Here is a 27,363-nt window from a genome sequence, read left to right on the forward strand (position 1 = left end):
GTTCTAACATATCTGTCAGTAGACTGACAAAAAACTACATCATGGCTGGCGGGGAGAATACTCAGTCAAAGTGGAGGCATGTAAATAGAGTAAGACCGCCCACAACCTGGTGAGTATTAAGAGATGGTCAGTAAGCGGTTTGGAGACGGTCTGTAAAACAATCATGTAAAAATGTTATCAAAAAACCACCATTACATGTTATGTAGACCACAAGGAAGTGGAAAAATATTAACTATGATCTTTTTAATGTCAAGAAAAATCAATACAATTTTCCTTTACAATCTCAGTTGAAAAATTAAGTGCCTTTAATATTCTTTATACATTTAAGAAAAGTAAACTGTAAAGTTAATCTTTAGCTTGGGGAAAGGAGTGTTCAGCGGAAGTAATTTGGACACTCGTGAGCGACCAGGTTCCAGGCTTCTTGGAAGGCCTCCACCACCCTCTTATCCAAAGGACCTTCCTGACAGGCGGCAAGATTCTGTTTCAGTTGTTCCACGCCGGACATGCCGATGATGACGCCGTCGCCAAGCTCACCCTGTAAAGGTATGATGTCATGACACAATCCACCATTTTGACAGACCCTTCGCTTGATGTGTGTGTTCGTGACCTTGAGCTGGGAGTGGTGGTACATCCAGCGTATGGCAGCAGACAACAGGGTGGGGGGGTTCGAGCCATACGCCGCCTCCAAGGCCTTTAGGACCACTTCCATCGCATGGAAATGACTCTGCTTCCAATATCTGAGAACCAAATATAATACTGTTAAAATAAGCATCTCACCAACAATACTACTATATTTCCTCATATAGTGGCTTAGGAGTGTACTCAACGGCAGAGAATACCAAGCGCTTTGGTTTTCCAATTTAATTATTTTCGGGTCAACATTGTAATAAGCAGCTTTTTGGACTGAATTCTCAGTTTTTTCTTTAAACCCAACAAATGTCAGCTTTACAGATAGTCGTTGTGGCTTCACCACGTGGCCAATATTTTTTTAAAGCATATTCTACTTTTTTTATTTTTCTAAATGAAGCATTTTCAAGCATAGACATGGCTAAATAAATACAAATATTAATAGCACAGTAGCAATGGCCACTAGATGAGACCAAACCAATCAGAGCGTGCTGTTCAGTATTGTGGCCACTGATTGGCTCAGCCTAGGATAGTGTTACTATACTGGATTAAAATAATGTAAAGGTGATTAAAGGGTGTTATTTAATGTCTAGAGGGCTCTCATGATGTTGAAAACCCTGTTTAGAAGGTTGTAAACTGTTTTTTTGCTTGAGCCACTAAAATATTCGATTTATAATTAATGATTCCTACTTAAGGGAAATTCATTATTCGTGGCCATGTTGGGAACCAATTATCAGCGATAGTTAGGGACGACTAACATGTTTCAGGCAACACTTGTCAACACAACTCATGATGATAGTAGTCGTAACAGACTTCATTAACGCTAGTGGATGAGAATTTTGACAGCTATCTGGAGCAGGGCCGTAACTAGGATTTGACAAATACCGAAGTCAAAAATTGGTGGTCCAAGAGGAACCTTGAAAGGCTGAAATCATGGGTATCATATAAATTATATTACCTTGAGAAACAATGAAATTCCAGAATAACAAAAGCTTTAATTGAGCTATAACTGTATCACTTGTCTAAGATATTTGATAATCAGTGTGATTTTGTAACAGTCCACTTTTTTATTAATATCCTGAAGTCTAGAAACATAATGAAAACATGCCAAACTTTCAACCATGACCAGGGTTCGAAACCAAGATCTTCTGCTTTGCACTTCCAAGTATTAATGACGTCCGCCACGGAGCCACCGGAAATGTTGCTTCTTTACCCAAAACCTTTACGCAAAACGCCTCCACCCAACTGATCGTGAAGCCCTACGCAGAGTGCGTGTTCTGCATTTAGGACGAGGCGGCACCTGACTGACGTGACAACGTTTCACATGGATCTCATTCTGGTGAAAGCAATATTAGTTACATCAGTATGATTTAATGTTAATGTTATATTGACAGCACATTTACGATCGGATAATGTTTAAAGTAAAAGTGAACTTCTTTGTGTTACGTTGTTGGAGTTTTAGCGGGCTGTGCATGACCAAAGATTGCATATTGCGAGAGGATGATCTACGCATGGTGATGTACAGCGCACATTATGTCCTACACAAAGTATATTTACAGTCAGTCATATCACCATCCTTTTGTCACCTGAATAAAATACAGAGGACATGACCTTAGTGTCTTCAATGGTAGTTACGACCATGATCCGGAGTGTGGCGTCCATTACAGCTGAGGCCATTATTTGAGGAAGAAAGTACAACAGTTAAAAATGTCACCTGTCCCTGTACGTTGCAGCCCAGTTGTTGCCAAAGAAGCGCCCTGCAGGCTGCGACGCATCCTTATCGGCGTAGTGATACTTCCCAGTCAGAAGGCCACCTGGCAAAGTGAGTCTGAACATTAGCGCCTGGAACAGTATTGCCATTTAATGCGAATGTGAAACAGAGTTAATACTATTTGACACAAACCTGATGTATAATGAATACGTGAAATTATTTTTAATGCAAAACACTGACAAAGGGAACAACTGTGGGCTAACCAAAATGTGAGGTTTTTCTGGCATCAACGGGGATTAAAGCCGTGATATCCTCCTGTGCACTTCATGATCATGTACTCTTAACACCAAATGTCATTAATATATCCATGACAGGTGTGTTTGGCAGGGCACGTAAAGTAAAAAAAAAGGCCAGTTCACCCCTATGACTGCTGTCTCCCTGTTCTGATATAATGTACTGTAAACTACACCAATAATATTACAAAAGTAGTGTTTGAAAAAGTTTATGATCTCAACCTCCAGTTTAAGAGCAAACATTCTTTTAATCACTTCTTTCACTGCGTGCTGTCAATCAGTGTCACGTTGGCAAGAAAGTAGCGCCAGAAAGCAAACCAATGAGCTTGTGAGCGGTCTCAAAAGACGAGCTTCAGTCTGAGAGGCGGCTTTCCGCCTGGCACAAGTGTTTGACTTGTCTCCATTTAAAAGTATCACATTTTTGGACAATTAAGAATGTTCAGGGGACAAAATCTGCCTCTTGAAAATGACATCCATAAGTATGGCAGACAAGAACTGGTGTATAATAAGTGGTACCTGCGAGAGGATTGTATGCATAGAACTTCATCCCAAAGTATCTCAGACACGGCAGCAACTCTGTCTCAACTTGTCTGGTGGTGGCGTTGTACATCCCCTGTCAATGTAGTAAAGATTAATACAAGTAATTTTTACAAAACCCAAAACCAGTGAAGTTGGCACGTTGTGTAAATTGTAAATAAACAGAATACAATGAGTTTAAAATCTTTTCAAACTTATATTCAATTGAATAGACTGCGAAGACAAGATATTTAATGTTCGAACTGAGAAACTACATTTTTTTTTTGCAAATAATCATTAACTTAGAATTTAATGGCAGCAACACATTGCAAAAAAGTTGGCACAGGGCATGTTTACCACTGTTACATGGCATTTCCTTTTAAAAAGTGCAGAATGTGGCTTGGCATTGTTTTGCTAAAATAAGCAGGAGCGTCCATGAAAAAGACGTTGCTTAGATGACATTTGTTGCCCCAAAACCTGTATGTACATTTTGGCATTAATTTTGCCTTCACAGATGTGTAAGTTACCCATGCTTTGGGCACTAATACACCCCCATACCATCACAGATGCTGGCTTTTGAACTTTGCGCCTATAACAATCTGGATGGTTCTTTTCCTCTATGGTCCAGAGGACACGACGTCCACAGTTTCCAAAAACAATTTGAAATGTGGACTTGTCAGACCACAGAACACTTTTCCACTTTGCATCAGTCCATCTTAGATGAGCTCGGGCCCAGCGAAGGCCGCTGCGTTTCTGGGTGTTGTTGATAAATGGCTTTCGCTTTGCGTAGTAGAGTTTTAACTTGCACTTACAGATGTAGCGACCAACTGTAGATACTGACAGTGGTTTTCTGAAGTGTTCCTGAGCCCATGTGGTGATATCCTTTACACACTGATGTCGTTTTTTTGATGCAGTACTGCCTGAGGGATCAAAGGTCACGTTGGTTTTCGTCCATACTGCTTACGTACAAGATTTCTCTAAACCTTTTAATATTACTGACCGTAGATGGTGAAATCCCTAAATTCCTTGCAATAGCTGGTTGAGAAATGTTGTTCTTAAACTGTTTGACAATTTGCTCACGCGTTTATTCACAAAGTGGTGACCCTCTCCCCATCCTTGTTTGTGAATGACTGAGCATTTCATGGAAACTGATTTTATACACAATCATGGCACCCACCTGTTCCCAATTAGCCTGTTCACCTGTGGGATGTTCCAAATAAGTGTTTGATAAGCATTCATTAACTAAGTGAAAAGTACAGTATTCGGTTTTTATTTACCATTTTCACAACGTGCCAACTTCACTGGTTTTGTAATATAAATAATGACTTTAAACATTGTGACAGGGGGAAATTGAAGTGTCCTTTACCTGATACACAGTTGGAGAGATCCAGTGATGTTGTCTGCAGAGGGTCACTATTTCTGCCACTTCCCAGGAAGAGTAGTTGGACAGTCCAAACTCCTTAAATTTACCCTGAGAGGAACATTTCATTGGTACGTTCAAGACTTGAGAAAAGATGGCAGCGGCTGCTGTTTTACCTCTTTGTGGAGTTCATTGCAAGCCCGCAGAGTATCCACAATTGGATTCTGGTGATCGGGGGCGTGCAGGTAGAAAAGGTCCACAGAGTCTGTCTGCAGCCTCTGAAGGGACGTCTCCAGCTGAGAACGCACACTCTCTGGTTTTAACGTCTTGCCGTCCCACGGGTTTGCCTTGGTGGCGATGCTGACTGCAGGCAAAAAAATACGCCATATAGAGAATCTTTGACTAGGGGTTGTATACAGTAGTAGATGTCTAAAAACAGCAGCACACTCCTGTTAAATCGAGGATCTTTGACCAGTAATTTTTGGTCTTTAAAAACATGAGGATCTTTAACTGGCTGTTTTTTTTTTTAAATAGCCGATCATTTTTATAGTGGATCTTTGAAAAGATAAGATTCTCTGACTAGTGTTTTTGCAGTAGGTCCTAAAATCAACAGAGCACCCTTGTCAAATTAAGGATCTTTGACCAATGGTAGGTCTACATGAGGACATTTAACTGTCATTTAAAAAAAATTTAAATGTACTTTTATAGTGGATCTTTAAAAACATAGGGATGTTTAAGTGGTGTTTTTTTTAAATAGCAAATTACTTTTATGGTGGATCTTTAAAAACAATGATCTCTTATTAGTGTTTTTGCAGTAGGTTTTTAAAAACAGCAATGCGCTCCTCTCAAATTGAGGCTCTTTGACCAGAAGTAGGTTTTTTAAAACATGATCTTTAACTGATATTTTTAAAATATCATCACTTTTAGAGTGGCTCTTTAAAAAGTGTTTTTGCAGTATATCCTCAAAACAGTAGAGAACTCCTGTTATATCGAGGGTCTTTGACTTGTGTTTTCGCAGTAGATCTTTAAAAACAACAAAGCGCTCCTGTCAAATTGAGGATCTTTGACCAGTAGTCGGTCTTTAAAAACATAAGAATCTCTAACTGGTGTATTTTTAATAGCAAATTACTTTTATGGTGGATCTTTGAAAACGTTAGGATCTCTAATTGGTGTTTTTGTAGTAGGTCTTTAAAACAGCACATTGCTCCTCTCAAATTGAGGATATTCGACCAGTAGTAAGTCTTTAAAACACATGATCCTTAACTGTTTTTTGTTTTTTTTAAAGAATAGCAAATATCCTATTACAGTGGTTCTTCAAAAAGTGTTTTTGCAGTATAACCTCCAGTCTACAATTTTTTTTTTCTTTAAGATTTGTTTGATTTTTTGACTTGCATTTGCCAGAAATACAATACTGCACATCAAACGTCTAAGAGAAACTGGTTTAGTTGAGTTTGCGTCCATAATCAGCCATAACAGAGGGGGATCTAATGTGTATCCTATCGAGGATCTTTGATTCATGTTTTTGCAGTAGGTCTTTAAAAACAGCAATGCGCTCTTATCAAATTGAGTATCTTTGACCAGTAGTAGGTCTTTAAAAACATAAGAATCTTTAACTTATGTTTTTTTAATAGCAAATTTTATGGTGGATCTTTTAAAAACAAGGATCTTTGACTAGTGTTTTTGCAGTAGATCTTCAAAAACAGCAATGTGCTCCTGTCGAATCGAGGATCTTTGACCAGTAGTAGGTTTTTAAAAACATAAGAATCTTTAATTTGTGTTTTTTTAATAGCAAATTACTTTTATGGTGGATCTTTTAAAAACAAGGATCTTTGACTAGTGTTTTTGCTGTAAATCTTTAAAAACAGCAATGCGCTCCTGTCAAATTGAGGATCTTTGACCAGTAGTAGGTCTTTAAAAACATAAGAATCTTTAACTTGTGTTTTTTAATAGCAAATTACTTTTATGGTGGATATTTTAAAAACAAGGATCTTTGACTTGTTTTTGCAGTAGATCTTTAAAAACAGCAATGTGCTCCTGTCGAATCGAGGATCTTTGACCAGTAGTAGGTTTTTAAAAACATAAGAATCTTTAATTTTTGGTTTTTTAATAGCAAATTACTTTTATGGTGGATCTTTTAAAAACAAGGATCTTTGACTAGTGTTTTTGCAGTAGATCTTTAAAAACAGCAATGTGCTCCTGTCGAATCGAGGATCTTTGACCAGTAGTAGGTCTTTAAAAACATAAGAATCTTTAACTTGTGTTTTTTTAATAGCAAATTTTATGGTGGATCTTTTAAAAACAAGGATCTTTGACTAGTGTTTTTGCAGTAGATCTTTAAAAACAGCAATGTGCTCCTGTCGAATCGAGGATCTTTGACCAGTAGTAGGTTTTTAAAAACATAAGAATCCTTAATTTTTGGCTTTTTAATAGCAAATTACTTTTATGGTGGATCTTTTAAAAACAATGATCTTTGACTAGTGTTTTTGCAGTAGATCTTTAAAAACAGCAATGTGCTCCTGTCGAATCGAGGATCTTTGACCAGTAGTAGGTCTTTAAAAACATAAGAATCTTTAACTTGTGTTTAATAGCAACTTTTATGGTGGATGTTTTAAAAACAAGGATCTTTGACTAGTGTTTTTGCAGTAGATCTTTAACAGCAGCAATGCGCTCCTGTCAAATTGAGGATCTTTGACCAGTAGTAGGTCTTTAAAAACATGATCGAGGATCTTTAACTGATGTGTTTTAAAAAAAAAAAAGCAAATCAATTTTATCTTTGACATTTGAAAAGTGTTTTTGCAGCATATCCTCAAAACAGTAGAACACTCCTGGCATGTAGAGGATCTTTGACAAGCAGTAGATCCTTAAAACAGCAGAGCAGATTTGATGGTAGTTTAAACCATAACAAGTCGAAGTTTACAAATGTTTAAATGTGACCAAAACATAAAGTATGAAAGCTCGAGTAAACAAAAGTTGGGTAATTTTCACATGCAAGCCCTTGTCAAATATTTAATCTTTGACCGCCAGGAGCAAGGTTGGCTCAAAGTTCATTGCAGTTTGCAGTTAGTCGCTAGTTTTTGAACGACTTATGACAACTCTTGTGATCTACTTGTTTATAGACTAGACTAGAGGGTGTGCTCCTGACAATAAAACAATCTATGTTAATGCCCGGCTTTCATTATTTATGCAATGCAAGACTTGAGGAAATGAACACGTTTCTCCTGCACCTGTTTTAGGAAGCTTCATGTCGCCCACGATGCTTTCCGACTTCCCATCCGTGTACATGAAGGCCGTGTCCACCAGCGTGTATCCCTGCTCCAGGAAGGTCTTCACTATCTTCCCACTTTGCTCCACGTCCACCCGGCCTCCGAAGCCCATGGTTCCGAGTAAGGTAACGGGCCGTGCGGTCGACATGTTCCTCCGAGGGTGCGTCAACAACTCTGCTTGCAGAACTTGACTGCTAATAAAATACACATTCGGTGACGAGACCAGTCGCGCTGTTATAACGCGCAGCATACTCCGGGCTGCTACGGAAGCCCGATGGAGACACAAAAGATCCAAGTTGTACTTTTAATGCATACCAGCCAGCGACACCACGTGGCGCTTTGCGGTGGTGCCTGTGCTGTTACACCCATAGACATCTTCCGCAGCATCGAGCGCTACTGCCCACTGGCGCTGACGAGACGCGGGGCCGCCATCTTGGAGTGGTGATCCGCTCCACTCAGTGCAATTCATTTGGCAGGGGCAATGAACTGTCAGCGCATTTAATTCATCTTACCTCACTGAATACCAGTGATTTTCACGCGGTTTTTTGTCATACGTGTAGCTATGATAAAGGACACATGTTTTGGCCTGTTTTATTATTCATAGTTGGCTTAACAGTTATAGAATATTCTTATATGCTAATAAATCAGTGATCCCCAACCACCGGGCCGCAGCCCGGTACCGGTTCGTGGATCGATTGGTACCGAGCCGCACAAGAAATTAAAAAAATAAATAAACATTTTTTTATTTTTTTTATTAAATCAACATAAAAAACACAAGATACACTTACTATTAGTGCACCAACCCAAAAAACCTCCCTCCCCCATTTACACTCATTCGCACAAAAGGGTTGTTAGATTCTGTTATTAATATTTCTGGTTTCTACATTATATATCAATATAGATCAATACAGTCTGCAGGGATACAGTCTGTAAGCACACATGATTGACAAAAAAAATAAAATACCATAAACCCCCCCCCCCTTGATACTTTTGTATTGATATTTTGTATTACATTCTTCCCTTAAATGATAATGTTTACAGTGACTGTTTTATATGTATTTTTTATGTATGTCGCTTTGGATAAAAGCGTCTGCCAAATACTTATACATAAACATATATAAACACCACCAATCTGTTTCACTGGATTCAGAGTAAAACCAAATTCCTGCTTACCCAACAATGTTAGTATTTGAATATTGTTACTTGAAGCTAGACTAAATTTAGACTTGTATAATACTGTATAGCCACTGTCCATCTGATTGTCTTGTTAGCCAACATATATTACCCCCCCCCCCTTTTTTTTTAACGCCTGTTGGCTTTTACAATCTTTATCTTCATCATTTATTTCAACTTTATGTTATTGAAGTATGACATTTTAAAATTTAATTAATTTCATTGACAAGCAATTCTATTATGGTCATACTCTTGTTTGCTAGTGGCTACAAGTTCAGTACTATTGAAGATCTTTGCTCCTTTTCAACTCTGTGGTAATATTCTTTTCACAAAAAACAACCAATAGTACGTTAATGTTAAATCTTACTTGTGAAAAGTAATCCCCCGATTCCTATTTTCAACAGTCCGCTCATTTGAGCAGGAAAACGCTGAACACCATCATTGTTTTCTACCTGTCAACTGTCAGTTTAGGCAGCTCGCCGGCTCCTCATCACCACTTCAAGATGGCGGCCGAATTTCTCGCGTCACAGCAGCCAATGCTGCGTCTACTTATAAAGATGTCTATGGTTACACCACCATGCCGCTTGAGGGTGACAGATACGTTAAGATAGAAGGAACATGGTTGACGTCTGCTGTTACACGGCTATGTCGCTAGAGGGTGACAGATACGTTAAAATAGAAGGAACATGGTTGACGTCAATTTGATTCAGTACACTGTCGAGTGATAACGGTAGGAAAATGTGATATCACGGTATTGTTGAATGTGCTTAAAAAGTACTTAAACACACAGAGTAATCAAACGAGGTTTTTGTTTAAATGAATAAATAATACACGAAACACCACACTTTTCCGGGCAGAATAAACATTGAATATGGTTCTGTTTTAAGAGCCATGTTATTGTTATTTGAGCGTATGTTTGGATATGTGTATGTTATCTGTTTCAATAAGTAATGATGGTATTTTTAATGATACGTTTTTTTTATTTTTATGAACCTTTATTTTTAATATTCAACATTTACATACAAGCAAATAAAATAATAATAATCAAAACAAGTACAGAAACAGTACAAAAACAGCACAAAACAGCGCCAGGGGGTTGTAAACTCAATAAAACAACTAAAATAGAATGCAAAATATATATATGTAACAAAGTGTAAAGCCATAGGCTCAGACAAGTTCTGTAAATAATCCAAATTTGGAGCACAGCATCATAGTTTTGCACAGCTTTTTGGATGATACGGGTGTTGTGCGCTTCATTTCTGGTTTATGTCCATCCATCCATTTTCTACCGCTTGTCCCTTTCGGGGTCGCCGGGGGTGCTGGAGACTATCTCAGCTGAATTCTGGCGGAAGGCGGGGTGCACCCTGGACAAGTCGCCTTTATGTGACATCACATCATTTCACTTCCTGTCATATTCCTCTGAGTGTAGTTTTTGAGATGGGATTTATGGCTCTTTGAAAGGAGCCAGATCTTGAGGAGCTGTTCTTTTTTCAAAGAGCTGTTTGAAAGAGTGGCTCGTTTTTGTTTTTTTAACTGTCTCCCCCTTTTTAAACAAAAAAAAAACAATTGCTGGTAGCAGTTATAAGATAATATGTGGCTCAGAATAATTTAAATCTATATAAATGTTAGTCTATTGGTAATTATCCTGAAATATTTAATTTTTTGTTGTGTTTTCGTTGTAAACATTTCTTAAGATGGTGCCATATCCCTATGCTTAACTTTGATATCACTATTTTGAATTTTCACTCACCAAATTATTTTTTTGAAGCATTTTAACAATACAGAAAAAAAAAATTTATAGTAAGAATACAATGTATTTATGTATATAAAAAGTACAAATACAGATTAGGACAATAAAAATGCGTATACAAAATTGTACTAGCCTACCGAGTGTGCGTACGCTTGAAGAACAAAGAACCAGAAAATTGAATAAAAAATAAAATAAAAATAAAAACTATGGCAATTAAAAATATTTAAAAAAAAGTGAATCCAAAGGTTGGTATGATTCTTTTGACTCTGACTCATTTTGTAGTCCAGTTGCCAGTTGGGTGACATTGTATCTGCATGTGCATAAAAAACAGCTACCAAAGAAAAAAACCTAAACAAATGGCTTGCGACTGCAAATCGGTTCTCATCATTCATTTAAAAGAGTCGTTCCAAAGACTTGATTCCTACACGAACGTCACATCTCTACTCTGTTCATAAAGAGCCAGCCTGTAAGTGAAATGTGCACAATTCAATTGTGACTCAGACAGCAATGTGTTTATGCAAGTTTACATTGGGGTTTGGCATTTATTAACCGAGAAAGACGTTGATATCTCTTATATTCATGTTAGCATTGAAGCTAGCATTTCTCCAGTAAATTAACAGTCACAGGATGACTAATTTTAATTTAAAAGGGTAGTACTAACTGTCGGGGGGTTGTACCGCGCCTTATTGTTAATAACGTTTATGGTTACATCCCTACACTAGCGTCCCCTCCGGCAGGGGCTACATATCACTGTACGCCAAAACAACCCGTCTTAAGAACAGTTTATTCCCTCAGGCTATCACTTTGATGAACGCTAAACAGTCACAGAGTGTCAGACCTGTTGCTATAGAATAACCCTGGAACTAATATATATCACTGTGAATGTCCACTTCATCATCATTTTTCTCTATTCACCACTGCACATTATCTTATTAGCCTTGCACATATTAGATATATTAATGACAAAACAAAACTAAAGTACCTGTGCAACCTGGTCAAAATGTATTAAACACAACCAGTGAGTGCGAGAATTATTTGCAATATTTTTTGTATGTGTATTGTGTATCACAGATGGAACAGTCTTGTTTAAATGTTACAAACTTACTTAATAAACTTATTATGGAAGTTGGTTCAACTTTTTGCCGGTGTTATCTTAGCTCATTTTACTCATCTACTCTGATGATAAGGTAATTATCTATCTATCTATCTATCTATCTATCTATCTATCTATCTATCTATCTATCTATCTATCTATCTATCTATCTATCTATCTATCTATCTATCTATCTATCTATCTATCTATCTATCTATCTATCTGTCAGGCTTGGTCAAGAGATAGGACTCAGATGCAGAGTAGGGAATAATTCATCAGGCTTTTATTTTGAAAGCTTCCTTTCACCTCCAGAGTCAGGGCAATTCAATATATACAATAATTAAACTAGTCGGCGAAAAAGGTTCCAAAAAAAAAAGGAACCGAAAATCACTCCGAAAGGAGGAAAACACAAAAACAATGACAAACTATACTTGGCGCCGTATATACTATGAAACTTATTATAAACACAAAACGCTCCAACAGGAGGACGAAACAATGGCTTATGAAAACTTCTACACTGTCTCTAATCTTATAAAAGTTAACAAAAAATGTCACTCAAAAAATTTAGGAAAAGAAAGAACTGTAAGAAAAACTGAAAACTCACCACTTCGGCTGTAAAACTAAATAACACAAAATCACTCTGCTGAAGAGGAGAAAAAGAAAACTCAAAATAGCAACGAAGGAATTCAAGATCAAGGTATACAAACACGAGACGAGGCAAGGCATGGACAGGATGCTAGAGAGGCACAAATTAACGAGACAATCTGGCTCAGAACAAAGGGGGGCGTGGGCTTATAAGACACATGAGGGTAATGGGGAACAGGTGGAAACAATCAGGGGTCAGGGATGACGTCAGACTGATGACACAAAAGGAAGGGCAAGTGATCTAAAATGAGAAGAGTTACTTTTCAAACTAAAACATGCAATTCACAAGACAGAAGAAACCAAGACAAGACATCCCTCACCGCGGTGTGACACTATCTATCTATCTATCTATCTATCTATCTATCTATCTATCTATCTATCTATCTATCTATCTATCTATCTATCTATCTATCTATCTATCTATCTATCTATCTATCTATCTATCTATCTATCTATCTATCTATCTATCTATCTATCTATCTATCTATCTATCTATCTGTGTCTATGTACAGTACATGTAAAAAGTTTGGACACACCTTCTCATTCAATGCATTTTCTTTATTTCCATGACTATTTACATTGTAGATTGTCACTGAAGGCATCAAAACTACGAATGAACACATGTGGAGTTATGCACTTAACAAAGATAGGTGAAATAACTGAAAACATGTTTCTATATTCTAGTGTCTTCAAAATAGCCACCCTTTACTCTGATTACTGTTTGCACACTCTTGGCATTCTCTCGATGAGCTTCAAGCACACCTGTGAAGTGAAAACTAGTGACTACCTCTTGAAGCTCATCGAGAGAATGCCAAGAGTATACAAAGCAGTAATCAGAGCAAAGGGTGGCTATTCTTTGGACATTTTGCCTACCATTCACAATCATTATGAAAGACATGACGATGGATATATATGTATTTTTAACACATTCTAGATATGAAATAAACGTAAAAAATAAGTCAGTTTACCGCGGAGCCAATGGGAGCTCCACTATTTCATCCATAAAATTCATTAAATAACCATTCAACTAGCCACCATACCACATTTACATTTCTATACTTGACTACTAACCAAGTATTAGTTATATTGTTATAATAAGCGCTAACGCAGACAAACTATTTATAGCAGCGACGTAATCACTTCCGTGTGTCATCTTATGTTTACATCATCGAGTGGTCTGTTGCTTCCTCGCTTCCTTGCTCCCTGTAAATTTATTGTAGATAATAAATCATGCATCTCGCCCGGACAGAAGACGTATGAGGATATAATCTGACAAGTTGGGACACTTAGGCATCCCTAGACCTGGAGCTGGAAGAAACAACACAATTTACATCTAAATTGGAATACATGGATATCCTATCAGACGGCATCCTAATGAAAGCAGACATTGTACAGTAAGTGATGTTTTATTATGTTTTTTGGCTCTCATGAAGTCTGCAGTGAGCAGAAATCAGTGATAAAGGAAAAAAAGCAAACCTTGTGGTGTGTTTTTTAAATTATTGAACCGCGTAAGCGTATAATTATCATAATATGTAAATATTAAATGCTATTATAAATGTACCCGTGTCTACATTACATATAAACTTACATCATGTATATTAAGTTAAAGTTAAAGTACCAATGATTGTCACACACACACACTAGGTGTGGTGAAATTTGTCCTCTGCATTTGACCCATCCCCTTGTTCACCCCCTGGGAAGTGAGGGGAGCAGTGAGCAGCAGCGGTGCCGCGCCCGGGAATCATTTTGGTGATTTAACCCCCAATTCCAACCCTTGATGCTGAGTGCCAAGCAGGAAGGTAATGGGTCCCATTTTTATAGTCTTTGGTATGACTCGGTCGGGGTTTGAACTCACAACCTACCGATCTCAGGGCGGACACTCTAACCACTAGGCCACTGAGTAGGATATATAAAACCTAATGGAGGTGTTTGAATGTTTTTTAAGGGCTTTATAGGCAGAATTGAACGGCTCCTATAGGCTCCATTGGAAGCAGACTTTCGATCGCATTAATTTCATATTTAGAATGCATTAAAAAATAACATCCATCGTTATGTCTTTCATAATGATTGTGAACGATAGACAGTATTCCAAAAAAAAAGTGCAGTACACCTTTAAGCTTGTTCTTATTCTGATAAAAAATATATATTCGCCTTATAGTGAGCCATTTGTACTTTAACCCACAGGGGGCGGTATAGTCAAACATGTCTAGAATAGTTGCATTGCCAGCCAGTCATTAGGCTGTGTTTGTGCATTAAATAGTGCGGTTAATTAGAACATCATGTATAGCTGATGGCCCTTCCTCCTCCTCATCCTCCTCCTCCTCTTTTAGGACCTTCCAGCAGTGACCTTTGACTCTCTGGGGGTCACCGGCACACATGTCTGCAATGAAAGCTTTGTTTAGAAGAGCACGCAGCGAGCCACTGCCCCTTCTGACCGCTCCATCATCATCATCACACTCCTCCCCCCTCAACCGGTAATCACATCACTACATCCTATTCAATATTATATAGAAATATACATATATATATACATGTATATCTTTGTCACTTTGATGCACACAAAACTTTCTCAAGTGGTGACCTTTACAAGAGTGTTTGCAGGGCACTTTGCACACCGCAGGGAGTTTAGTGTGGGTCTCTCCCCCTTCCCAACACACACACACACACACACACACACACACACATTTTTGTATTTCTTACCTTCTTGAGACCCGCGAACAATGCCTACCTCTTTAGGACCACCCTTTCTAGATATATAAAGATTTGTAATTACAACATTGCTTATATACAAATACTATGCAAATATAAAAAAGCTTGTTGTGAAAAATGAGTTGGACTTTCACAAGAAAAACTTAGAATTTTGGCAGTATCATAATAAAAGTTGTCATTTTACTCAACGCAAGTCAAAACTGAACATTTGTGCAATATTATGATAAAAGTTGGAATTTTACTCAATAACAGTCGCAGTTTTACAAGAAAGAGCTTTAAATTTTGGCAATTTTATGAAAAGAGTCGTAATTTTACTCGACAAATGTCACAATTTTAAAAGAAAATATTCAAATTTTGACAATATCATAATAATAATCGGAATTTTGCTTGGCAAAATTATGACAAAAGTCATAATTTTACTCAAACTTAACACCGTTTTACAAGAACAACAAAAATTTGGCAATATTGTGATAAGTCAGAATTTTATATGACAAATGTCACCATTATGCATTAAAAAGTAATAATCTTACGAAAAAATATTGCAATATCACAGAAACAGAAAGAATATGAGAAATTGTTCCCAATTTTATAAGAAAAATGTCGACAAATTGTGAGAAAAAGACTGCTTTCAGTTAATTTTGTAATTTTTTTTTGCTTGTAATTGTTTTTTAATGTTGATTATTTATTTCAAGTTATTATAGTATGTCTCTATATACATATTTATTTTAATTTAATTTAAATACATTTTGGCCAAAGGGGGCGCATTTCAATTTCTGACACACACATGTTATTTCATATGTTGACCAGAGGGGAAGCACTTTTAAAACCGACACACAGTCAATTTGAAAAATCCCTCCTTTTTGGGACCACCCTAATGTTGATAGATTTTACCACCAGGGGTGCAAATGAGACATTCTCTATTAGATGCAATGGTTTTCCTTATTGGGACCATGATTTATGTCCTAACTTGTTCACCGGTCCTCATATGGATGGTACGTTTCCTTGTTGATGTCTCAAGAAGGGTAGGAATACAAGAACACACACACACACACACACACACACACACACACACACACACACACACACACACACACACACACACACACACACATTTTTGTATTTCTTACCTTCTTGAGACCCGCGAACAATGCCTACCTCTTTAGGACCACCCTTTCTAGATATATAAAGATTTGTAATTACAACATTGCTAATTTATACATACTATGCAAATATAAAAAAGCTTGTTGTGAAGAATGAGTTGGACTTTCACAAGAAAAACTTAGAATTTTGGCAGTATCATAATAAAAGTTGTCATTTTACTCAACGCAAGTCAAAACTGAACATTTGTGCAATATTATGATAAAAGTTGGAATTTTACTCAATAACAGTCGCAGTTTTACAAGAAAGAGCTTTAAATTTTGGCAATTTTATGAAAAGAGTCGTAATTTTACTCGACAAATGTCACAATTTTATAAGAAAATATTCAAATTTTGACAATATCATAATAATAATCGGAATTTTGCTTGGCAAAATGATGACAAAAGTCATAATCTTACTCAAACTCAACACCGTTTTACAAGAACAACAAAAATTTGGCAATATTGTGATAAGTCAGAATTTTATATGACAAATGTCACCATTATGCATTAAAAAGTAATAATCTTACGAGAAAATATTGCAATATCACAGAAACAGAAAGAATATGAGAAATTGTTCCCAATTTTATAAGAAAAATGTCGACAAATTGTGAGAAAAAGACTGCTTTTAGTTAATTTTGTAATTTTTTTTTTGCTTGTAATTGTTTTTTAATGTTGATTATTTATTTCAAGTTATTATAGTATGTCTCTATATACATATTTATTTTTATTTTATTTAAATACATTTTGGCCAAAGGGGGCACATTTCAATTTCTGACACACACATGTTATTTCATATGTTGACCAGAGGGGAAGCACTTTTAAAACCGACACACAGTCAATTTGAAGTGAAGTGAAGTGAAGTGAATTACATTTATATAGCGCTTTTTCTCAAGTGACTCAAAGCGCTTTACATTGTGAAACCCAATATCTAAGTTACATTTAAACCAGTGTGGGTGGCACTGGGAGCAGGTGGGTAAAGTGTCTTGCCCAAGGACACAACGGCAGTGACTAGGATGGCGGAAGCGGGGATAATAAATTTTGAAAAATCCCTCCTTTTTGGGACCACCCTAATGTTGATAGATTTAACCACCAGGGGTGCAAATGAGACATTCTCTATTAGATGCAATGGTTTTCCTTATTGGGACCATGATTTATGTCCTAACTTGTTCACCGGTCCTCATATGGATGGTACGTTTCCTTGTTGATGTCTCAAGAAGGGTAGGAATACAAGAACACACACACACACACACACACACACACACACACACACACACACACACACACACACACACACACACACACATTTTTGTATTTCTTACCTTCTTGAGACCTGCGAACAATGCCTACCTCTTTAGGACCACCCTTTCTAGATATATAAAGATTTGTAATGACAACATTGCTAATATATACACACTATGCAAATATATAAAAGCTTGTTGTGAAAAACGAGTTGGACTTTCACAAGAAAAACTTAGAATTTTGGCAGTATCATAATAAAAGTTGTCATTTTACTCAACGCAAGTCAAAACTGAACATTTGTGCAATATTCTGATAAAAGTTGGAATTTTACTCAATAACAGTCGCAGTTTTACAAGAAAGAGCTTTAAATTTTGGCAATCTCATGAAAAGAGTCGTAATTTTACTCGACAAATGTCAGAATTTTATAAGAAAATATTCACATTTTGACAATATCATAATAATAATCGGAATTTTGCTTGGCAAAATTATGACAAAAGTCATAATCTTACTCCAACTCAACACCGTTTTACAAGAACAACAAAAATTTGGCAATATTGTGATAGGTCAGAATTTTATATGACAAATGTCACCATTATGCATTAAAAAGTAATAATCTTACGAGAAAATATTGCAATATCACAGAAACAGAAAGAATATGAGAAATTGTTCCCAATTTTATAAGAAAAATGTCGACAAATTGTGAGAAAAAGACTGCTTTTAGTTAATTTTGTAATTTTTTTTTGCTTGTAATTGTTTTTTAATGTTGATTATTTATTTCAAGTTATTATAGTATGTCTCTATATACATATTTATTTTTATTTAATTTAAATACATTTTGGCCAAAGGGGGCGCATTTCAATTTCTGACACACACATGTTATTTCATATGTTGACCAGAGGGGAAGCACTTTTAAAACCGACACACAGTCAATTTGGAAAAATCCCTCCTTTTTGGGACCACCCTAATTTTGATAGATTCCACCACCAGGGGTGCAATTGAGACATTCTCTATTAGATGCAATGGTTTTCCGTATTGGGACCATCATTTATGTCCTAACTTGTTCACCGGTCCTCATATGGATGGTACGTTTCCTTGTTGATGTCTCAAGAAGGGTAGGAATACAAGAACACACACACACACACACACACACACACACATACACACAGACGTACACATTACCAAGTGAATGGATAGAGCCTCCTCCTCCTCCTCCTCACACAGTCTAACATCTGCAGGGACCAAGTGTGGATGAGCTTCTGTTTTCTCTGTGTGTGTTTTTTTGGAACAGTGTGTCACACACACTCGCACACAGACACACTCATACAGAGAGAGGCAACAAACATCATGGATGTGTCATCTGTGCAAACTTTGGCAGCGCAGTACATTTTTTTTTTGGAGTTTCATTAGGATCTTATTTTCTTGCAGGTGCCTTACAACTCATGAGTGAATCACGTGCCTGAAGGAGAGGATTATGGAGAGTGTATTTTTACTGTTTTTTCTCGTATTTATTAAAGAGGCTCACTTCTACCGCTATGGGAACGCCAACAACCTTCAGCCATACATGTGAGTAACAATAATTGTTATTTACATGATGCACCTCACAGCTTGTGTTGTTCACTGTAAACCTCTTCAAGGGGAAATAAAAGCACATTTCAACCGGTACCTGGCAGGTCAGGTAGGCCTATGCAATTATCTTGTTAATGAGCGCAATTTACAAGATGGCGCACATTAAAACTATAGTTTTAACAGCGGAACCTTCAAATCTGACCCAAAAGTTGTCCTTTTTATATGGAATGTATTCATTTGAATTGGGGTGTTGTAAAAAAAAAAAAAAAAAAAAAATCAAGGCATACATTTTTTTTTAATGTTATAAAAGTTTAAAAAGCAGTCGTGTATTAAAACCAAAACTGAAACAACTTCCCCTATTGAATAGGAATATGTTTGCAGGTGGGTACAATCTTTCCTGGCTTATATGGTTATCACCAAAGACTATAAAAATGGGACCCATTACCTCCCTGCTTGGCACTCCGCATCAAGGGTTGGAATTGGGGGTTAAATAACCAAAAATTATTCCCGGGCGCGGCACCGCTGCTGCCCGCTGCTCCCCTCACCTCCCAGGGGGTGAACAAGGGGATGAGTCAAATGCAGAGGACAAATTTCACCACACCTAGTGTGTGTGTGACAATCATTGGTACTTTAACTTTAACTTTAACTTAACACTGATTCTTTACGACCTTACTGCTACACTTAATCGATAATAAAAGCTAAAGAGAAAGTAAATCATACTCGTCAAGGTGAAGTCTCACGGGATTTACTGGCATCTTACACATGATGACTTGATTTTGTTCACATTTTTGAGGCAAATATTTCCCAGACTCCATACTGTACCCCATTTGGGGCGTTCCTCTGTATTTAAAAAAAGAAAAAAGTCAAACATATATTAACGTTGTTGGCCTAGGGTAAACTGGGTAACACATGGCACACCGACAAAGCTTAACCCATTGTTACTATAACAATCTACAAGGTTAATAAAGTTTGCTTCTTCTTCCCCTCCATTTATCTGCTTTCTTTTGTATTTCAAGTTATCATTACATATATGTATTGTTGCATTTGAAACAATTGTATTGTTGATAACAGAGGTAATTATTGTTATTATTCATTATAAATAGTGCTATTTCTATTGGTATTTGTATTGCTCCATTTGTAGTGTAATAATGCTCATTGTCATTTCTGTGTTATTAATATTTATTTCACTAACTGCTTCTTTGCTATCACTTTTACCATCATATTTGTACATATCCTATTCGCTGGTGTTGTTGTTGTTGTTGTCTCGTTGTCTCATCCCCCTCTTGTCCCCGCAATTTCCCCCTCTATCTTCCTTTTTTTTTCTCTTTCTATCCCCTCCTGCTCCGGCCCGGCTGCACCAAATAATAATATAAATCCATTTAATAAAGTCAAATGCAAATAAGGCAACAAGAGAAGTATCCCACATTTCTCTTTTGTAATGTAAATTCGTACATCTACATCAACTATATAATTTGCCTGAGTAGCTGGACAGGACAAAAAAAAAAAAAAAAGAAGTCTTCTGGGTGCGAGTTTGATTTATGAGTCTTTCACCCCCCCCAAAACTAACTGTTCCTTTTAAGGACTTTGCTGCTATTTAAAAAAAGGCTTGACTGCATGTCTCACTTTAGACTGACACCTGTCTTGCTTGTGTTTGCAGAAAAAACCCTCAGCACAAACGTCCATTTCTAAGATGTTCAAGTTTGAACGCAGTCTTGTTTCAAAATGTTGCTCTACTCAATGTTTTTTTTGTATTTGTATATACATTTTTACATAAGAAATAATAGAAGCTGAAATAATCCGTTCCAGGGTTAAAACTGTCACATAGAATCTTTAGTGATTGTGCTAGCAATGTTTTAAGTATAAAAAGAAGTTAAGCACTGCTAACATTGAAAACGTTTTAAATGTTTAAAAAACACACATTTGACTGTGAATTAAGAGGATAATTAAATGCCCCTCAGCATCATTAACTCTGTGACATACAATATTGCTAAGTATATTGCTAAAACTGGACAAAAATGAAACTATAGTTTCATTAGATGTCACCTCCCTGTTCACCTGTATTCATACTTGCCAACCCTCCCGTTTTTACCGGGAGACTCCCGGTATTCAGCGCCTCCCGGCAGAAATTTTCTCCCGATAAACTCCCGGTATTCAGCCGGAGCTGGAGGCCACGCCCCTTCCAGCTCAATGCGGACCTGAGTGGGGACAGCCTGTTCTCACGTCCGCTTTCCCACAATATAAACAGCGTGCCTGCCCAATGACGTCATAACTGTAGAATGATCGAGGGCGAGTTCTTGGTTTCTTATGTGGGTTTATTGTTAGGCAGTTTCATTAACGTCCTCCCAGCGCGGTAACAACACACAACAACAGCAGTCACGTTTAGTCTACCGTAAAGCAGTTCGTCTGCCGTAAACAGCAATGTTGTGACACTATTAAACAGGACAATACTGCCATCTACTGGATAGCCTCCAGAACACTGAAATTCAAGTATTTCTTTTATTTATATGTATAATAAAAAAAATAAATAAAAAAATAAATATATATATATATATATATATATATATATATATATATATATATATATATATATATATATATATATATAAATATATATATATATATATATATATATATATATATATATATATATATATATATATATATATATATATATATATATAGCTAGAATTCACTGAAAGTCAAGTATTTCATATATATATATATATATATATGAAATACTTGAGTTGGTGAATTCTAGCTTAAATATATTCCCCTCTTAACCACGCCCCCAACCACGCCCCCCCACCCCCCACCTCCCGGTATCGGAGGTCTCAAGGTTGGCAAGTATGCCTGTATTCCAACCCGGGATGCAGTAGAGACGGTGAGGCAACATCTGCTAGGTGATCACACCTTACAGCAGTGGTCCCCAACCTTTTTGTAGCTGTGGACCGGTGAACGCTTGAAAATTTGTCCCACGGACCGGGTGGGGAGGTAAAATTTAAAAAAAAAAAAAAAAAAAAAAGTTTCTTTTTTTTTCCATAAAGAAATACAATCATGTGTGCTTACGGACTGTATCCCTGCAGACTGTATTGATCTATATTGATATATAATGTATATATTGTGTTTTTTATGTTGATTTAATAAAGAAAAAAAACAACTTTTTTTTTTAAATTTCTTGTGCGGCCCGGTACCAATCGGTCCGGTGGTTGGGGACCACTGCCTTACAGGATAGATCCACACTAAACACAGAACTTTACCTTAACACTACATACTTTCAATTCATGGGAACATTTTACGGACAAAAACAAGGTTGTGCCATGGGATCACCTGTATCCCCAATAGCAGCAAACCTTTACATGGAGGACATGGAAAAGAAAGCTCTGAGCTCTTTTAAGGGAACAGCACCAAGTCATTGGTACAAATGTGGATGACACATGGGTGAAAATCAAAAACCAAGAACCGAGCACATTAACTCAGTGGACAAAAACATCCAAGTTCACACGTGAGGATGTCAAAGACAGTAAGTTGCTTTTTTGGGACTGTGATGTCCACATTGGAGAAAACAGGGGCCTGCATGTCGGGGTTTACTGAAAACCCACACATACCGATGAATACCTACTTTTTCACTCACACCACCCACTGGAACAGAAGCTGGGTGTTATCAGAACCCTACAACACAGAGCTAATAATGTTCCTACCAGCCCACAGGCCAAAGAGAAAGAGCATAGTCATTCGGAAGCCCTCAAGACCTGTGTTTACCCCAGCTGGTCATTCGTGAAAAGTGCATCCAGGTCCAGAAATAACAAGAACAGAGTGGATTAGGAGGAAAAAGGTGACAGATTGTCATTCCATATGTCTCAGTTTTATCTGAGAAACTCAGAAGAATTTTTAACCAACACAACATCCCAGTACACTTCAAACCAGGCAATACCCCGCAGCATAGACTGGTGCATCCTAAAGACCAGACACCCCACACCCACAAAAACAATCTGATGTATGCTATCCAGTGTAATGATGAATGCTCTGATTCATGTATTGAGGAAACAAAACAACCACTACGCATGGCACAGCAAACTCTTCAGACCAAGACTCAGCTGTCTACCTGCACCTCAGGGAGAAACAGCACTCCTTTGAGAACAAAAATGTACACATTCTGGACAGGGAAGACGGATGGTACGAAAGAGGAGTGAGGGAAGCCATCTATGTCAAGGTTGAAAAACCATCCCTGAACAGAAGAGGTGATCACCACCTGTCTCCCACATACAACACTATACTTTCTACCATTCCTAAAAGACTGCAATTTAGCCTCTGACAAATAACAGGAGTTAGAAACATCACAGAAGGTGACCAGAATGCCATTTGTGCCATTTGTTTACAACTGACTATCTGTCTATCTGTGTTGGCCCCGCGATGAGGTGGCGACTTGTCCAGGGTGTACCCCGCCTTCCGCCCGTGTGCAGCTGGGATAGGCTCCAGCACCCCCCGCGACCCGCCTTCAGTCAGCTAAACAGACTCAATTCCTCCGTGGTGATGTTTTAGTGAATTTACGAAAATGAAACAATACAAGAAGAATGCCATTGTAAGTTAATAAGACTAACACAGACACTTGTCCAGACAATCTGTCATTTTAATATTTTATGGTGGCATTGTTTGGCAACCTGTCTTCAAAGTGTATGGCGAACTAGCCAATGCTCCGCGCAAACAAGGACGTCCCCGCCTACGTTTTAAAGACGTTATCAAGAGGGACCTGAAATATTTCTCCATCAACGTTGACAACTGGGAGGCTCTTGCAAGTGAAAGATCCAACTGGCGTGCAGCAATCAACAATGGCTGCAGAGTCTCTCAAGTCATTCTTGGAACTGACTGAAGAACCAGATCGTCAATTGGGCTAGCAAGCCTATTTATGAGACTCAGCCTAACCCAGAAGCCCTGTATATAAAACAGCTCACTAGTTCCATCGTAAGGGACAGACCTCACCCCCTGCACAGTGACTTCCTGCTCCTCCCTTCTGGCCGCAGGTACACAGTACGTCCTGGGCATGACGTTAAAGTGCATCCGGCAGTGGAGGCTCTTCTATGGGGGTCTTGGGGCACTAGGAGGTTAACCCCTTTACTACTGTTACCCCAGGTGGCCCTTGGCAAAGGCCTAGTACCTGACCGCTCCCTAGCCAGGGATACGGTGAAGACCTCAACGGCGGAGCAGGCGGAAGACGGTAGATTTAAGAACTACCACAACGGCTGCGATGGCGGAGAAGGCTGCAGCAGAAAAGGGTCCCCAGTCGTCTTGGACTCCATGCCACTGGACCCTGACCCGATTCTGTCAAGGATCGTGTGGTGACTGTCTGTGCACCAGTCTCCCCACGCACAGGCATCCTCCATGAAGGGATACACCCCTACCAGGAGGATCGTCATACTCGTTCGAGTGACCGCCGATGATGATGATGATGACACAGTACCTGGGATCAACACTAAAAGGCACAGGTCTAGTTTTGTCTTTGCATTTGTCTTAATAGAACTTGGTGATCCTTTGATGATGGCTACGGCGGTGATGATGCTGATATTGGTGATGATGATGCTGATGTTGACTGGGTTGTATTGATGACGATGATGATATGATGAAGAGTGCCACATATGCACTGTATGCCTTGCATTTTGAGGGTAGCCACTTTACATACTAAGGGTAAAAGAAACCAGATTTTTGGGAGTATTAATAGATGATAAAATTAACTGGAAATCTCATATACAAAACATACAACATAAGGTAGCAAAAAACATTTCAATAATGAATAAAACAAAACACGTCCTGGGCCAAAAATCACGTCATATTCTCTACTGCTCACTAGTGTTACCATATCTGAGTTATTGTGCAGAAATATGGGGAAATAACTACAAATGTGCGCTACATTCGTTAACCATGTTACAAAAAAGATCAGTTAGAATAATACATAATGTTGGATATAGAGAACATACAAACCCTTTATTTATTAAGTCAAAAATATTAAAGTTTGGTGATTTGGTAAAATTGCAAACAGCTAAAATGATGTACAAAGCAATCTATAACCTGCTACCAAAGAATGTACAACATTTCTTCTCAACTAAAGAGGAGAAATATAACCTTAGAGGAAAAAATAATTTAAAACATTTATATGCACGTACAACACTTAAAACTTTTAGCATAACAGTATGTGGAATTAAATTATGGAATGGATTAAGTAAAGAAGTTAAAAATTGTACTGACATGATCCAGTTTAAGAGGTTGTTTAAATTAATAGTGCTTACAAAGTACAAAGAAGAAGAATTATGAGGAAAAACTTCCAACCTTATTGAACATATTCTTCATCTCAGTATGTTAATAATGACTGAATTAATTAATTACATATTACAAACTGTTGTATATACTAATTCATAGATGTTATTTTATTATATAAAAAGGTCAGTAAATGATTTTATATAATTGTAAATGCTTTGAAGTGGGAAAGGGGTAGGATTAAATAAGCTTTGCTTCTTCCTACTCCTTTTCGGGCATGATGTAAATGAAATGATATGAAATTGTGTGATGTATTATGATGTAAATGTGTTCATGTTCGAAATAAACTAAAAGAAAGAAAATGTACTTTATGAGGCAGGATAGAATGATGATAGGGATGATAACAGTTTGTGTAGCTATTTTACTGTTTTTTATTTATTTCTCTACTGTTTTGTATGGATGTCTCTCTTACTGCGAGCCAAATTTAGCTGTGGGTACCAATAAAGAAGTCTAATCTAATTGTAAAAGTGTTAGCATATTCACTCATGCTAACGACGATAGCTTGATTACATTACGCTAGCACTTACAAATACGCATGTAAACATTCCTAGACAACCACACATAGGACGGTATGTATGATTTTTTTTTTAGTTATATTGAAAAACTTACAAATTTTGCTTGCAGTGATTAATGAGAAAGCCTTTCGAGCAGATACGCTCATACTTGCCAACCTTGAGACCTTCGAATTCGGGAGATTGGGGGGGGGGGCGGGGTTTGGTGGTAGCGGGGGTGTATATTGTAGCCCGGAAGAGTTAGGGATGCAAGGGATTCTGGGTATTTGTTCTGTTGTGTTTATGTTGTGTTACGGTGCAGATGTTCTCCCGAAATGTGTTTGTCATTCTTGTTTGGTGTGGGTTCACAGTGTGGCGCATATTTGTAACAGTGTTAAAGTTGTTTATACGGCCACCCTCAGTGTGACCTGTATGGCTGTTGATCAAGTATGTCTTGCAGTCGCTTTCGTGTGTATGCAGAAGCTGCATACAACATGTGACTGGGCCGGCACGCTGTTTGTATGGTGAAAAAGCGGCCGCGTCGACTGGTTGTAGTGGACACCAACGGCAGTGCCATCACGGCACGCCCTTAATATTGTTGTCCGGGTGAAAATCGGGAGAATGGTTGCCTCGGGGGATTTTCGGGAGGGGCACTGAAATTCGGGAGTCTCCCGGAAAAATCGGGAGGGTTGGTAAGTATGGATACGCTATGGACAAATATATTTCCGGCACGGAACAGGAAGTACATTATTAACCCACAGCACTGCCGTGAGCTAACTTGTCCAAAAAATGGCACCATAGCGCAAACAATAACACACCTTTTTGGTGTCTGTCGGCATAATATGAAAACTATTTGTTGAATACAAATCCTTATGGTCGTTAGCAGGGACAAATCCATAAGTGATCCGCTGTGTTTCATAAGCCGCAGGGTTCAAAGCGTTGGAAAAAAGTAACGTCTTATAATCCAGAAAATACGGTACATTATATGATTAATATGAAATAAGGGAATATTTATTCATGTAGGTTACCTGCTCACTACAGGTAGCCTACATTTAACAGCTGGCACTTCAATGTGCAAAATATATCCAATTAGAATGTACAAAGCCAAGAAATTACTATTTTATTTACGACCACGTAAGCTAAATGACTGAGATGAAGACTTACTGTACGTGTTTCACCCGAGGCTAAACATTTTTATGTCTCTTTTTTTTTGCCGCGTGTGATAACTTGTTTGCGCTTCTCTGTCATGTTCAGTGACACTTTTGGGGAAAAAAAAGTATAGCATCCTCAAAATGATTTAGGTCATCTTAATTGAAAAGTGGACCATAATGTGATGAAACTAAATTAAAATAAAATAAATGACACGTCACAAAACGGAGAGGAAAAATTAAGACTTTTGTAGAGCAATACCATCATTTAGTGGCACTTAAAGCTAACGGTCTTAATTCAGAAGTCAATGACCGTGTATATAACTACAGTAAG

At 37.7% G+C, this 27,363-nt stretch overlaps 2 protein-coding genes across 5 annotated transcripts in view; one reads left to right on the top strand and one right to left on the bottom strand.

The window, feature by feature from the left end:
* Positions 1–283: 283 nt before the first annotated feature.
* Positions 284–8,059, bottom strand: akr7a3 (aldo-keto reductase family 7, member A3 (aflatoxin aldehyde reductase)). Its single transcript, XM_062037585.1, has 7 exons — positions 7,732–8,059; positions 4,684–4,871; positions 4,514–4,618; positions 3,148–3,244; positions 2,342–2,441; positions 608–737; positions 284–535 (listed from the first exon to the last, which is right to left on the bottom strand). Exons 1-7 carry the CDS (start codon positions 8,018–8,020, stop codon positions 374–376), a joined length of 1,071 nt encoding a protein of 356 aa, XP_061893569.1. The 5' UTR covers positions 8,021–8,059; the 3' UTR covers positions 284–373.
* A 6,727-nt stretch (positions 8,060–14,786) lies between these two features.
* The window catches only part of megf6b (multiple EGF-like-domains 6b), a 209,637-nt gene continuing 197,060 nt past the window's right edge, over positions 14,787–27,363 (top strand). The window contains exons 1-2 of one of the 4 annotated variants that reach the window (XM_062038216.1): positions 14,787–14,905; positions 18,944–19,081. In XM_062038216.1, the coding sequence (XP_061894200.1) occupies positions 18,990–19,081 (92 nt within the window). In that variant the 5' untranslated portion in view covers positions 14,787–14,905; positions 18,944–18,989. Of the gene's footprint in view, positions 14,906–18,588; positions 18,631–18,943; positions 19,082–24,217; positions 24,565–27,363 lie in introns of those variants that run through there. The other 3 variants (XM_062038215.1, XM_062038214.1, XM_062038217.1) reach the window with 3 other exon arrangements.

This window comes from Entelurus aequoreus, linkage group LG26 (genome assembly GCF_033978785.1).
Source record: "Entelurus aequoreus isolate RoL-2023_Sb linkage group LG26, RoL_Eaeq_v1.1, whole genome shotgun sequence".
Taxonomy (NCBI): domain Eukaryota; kingdom Metazoa; phylum Chordata; class Actinopteri; order Syngnathiformes; family Syngnathidae; genus Entelurus; species Entelurus aequoreus.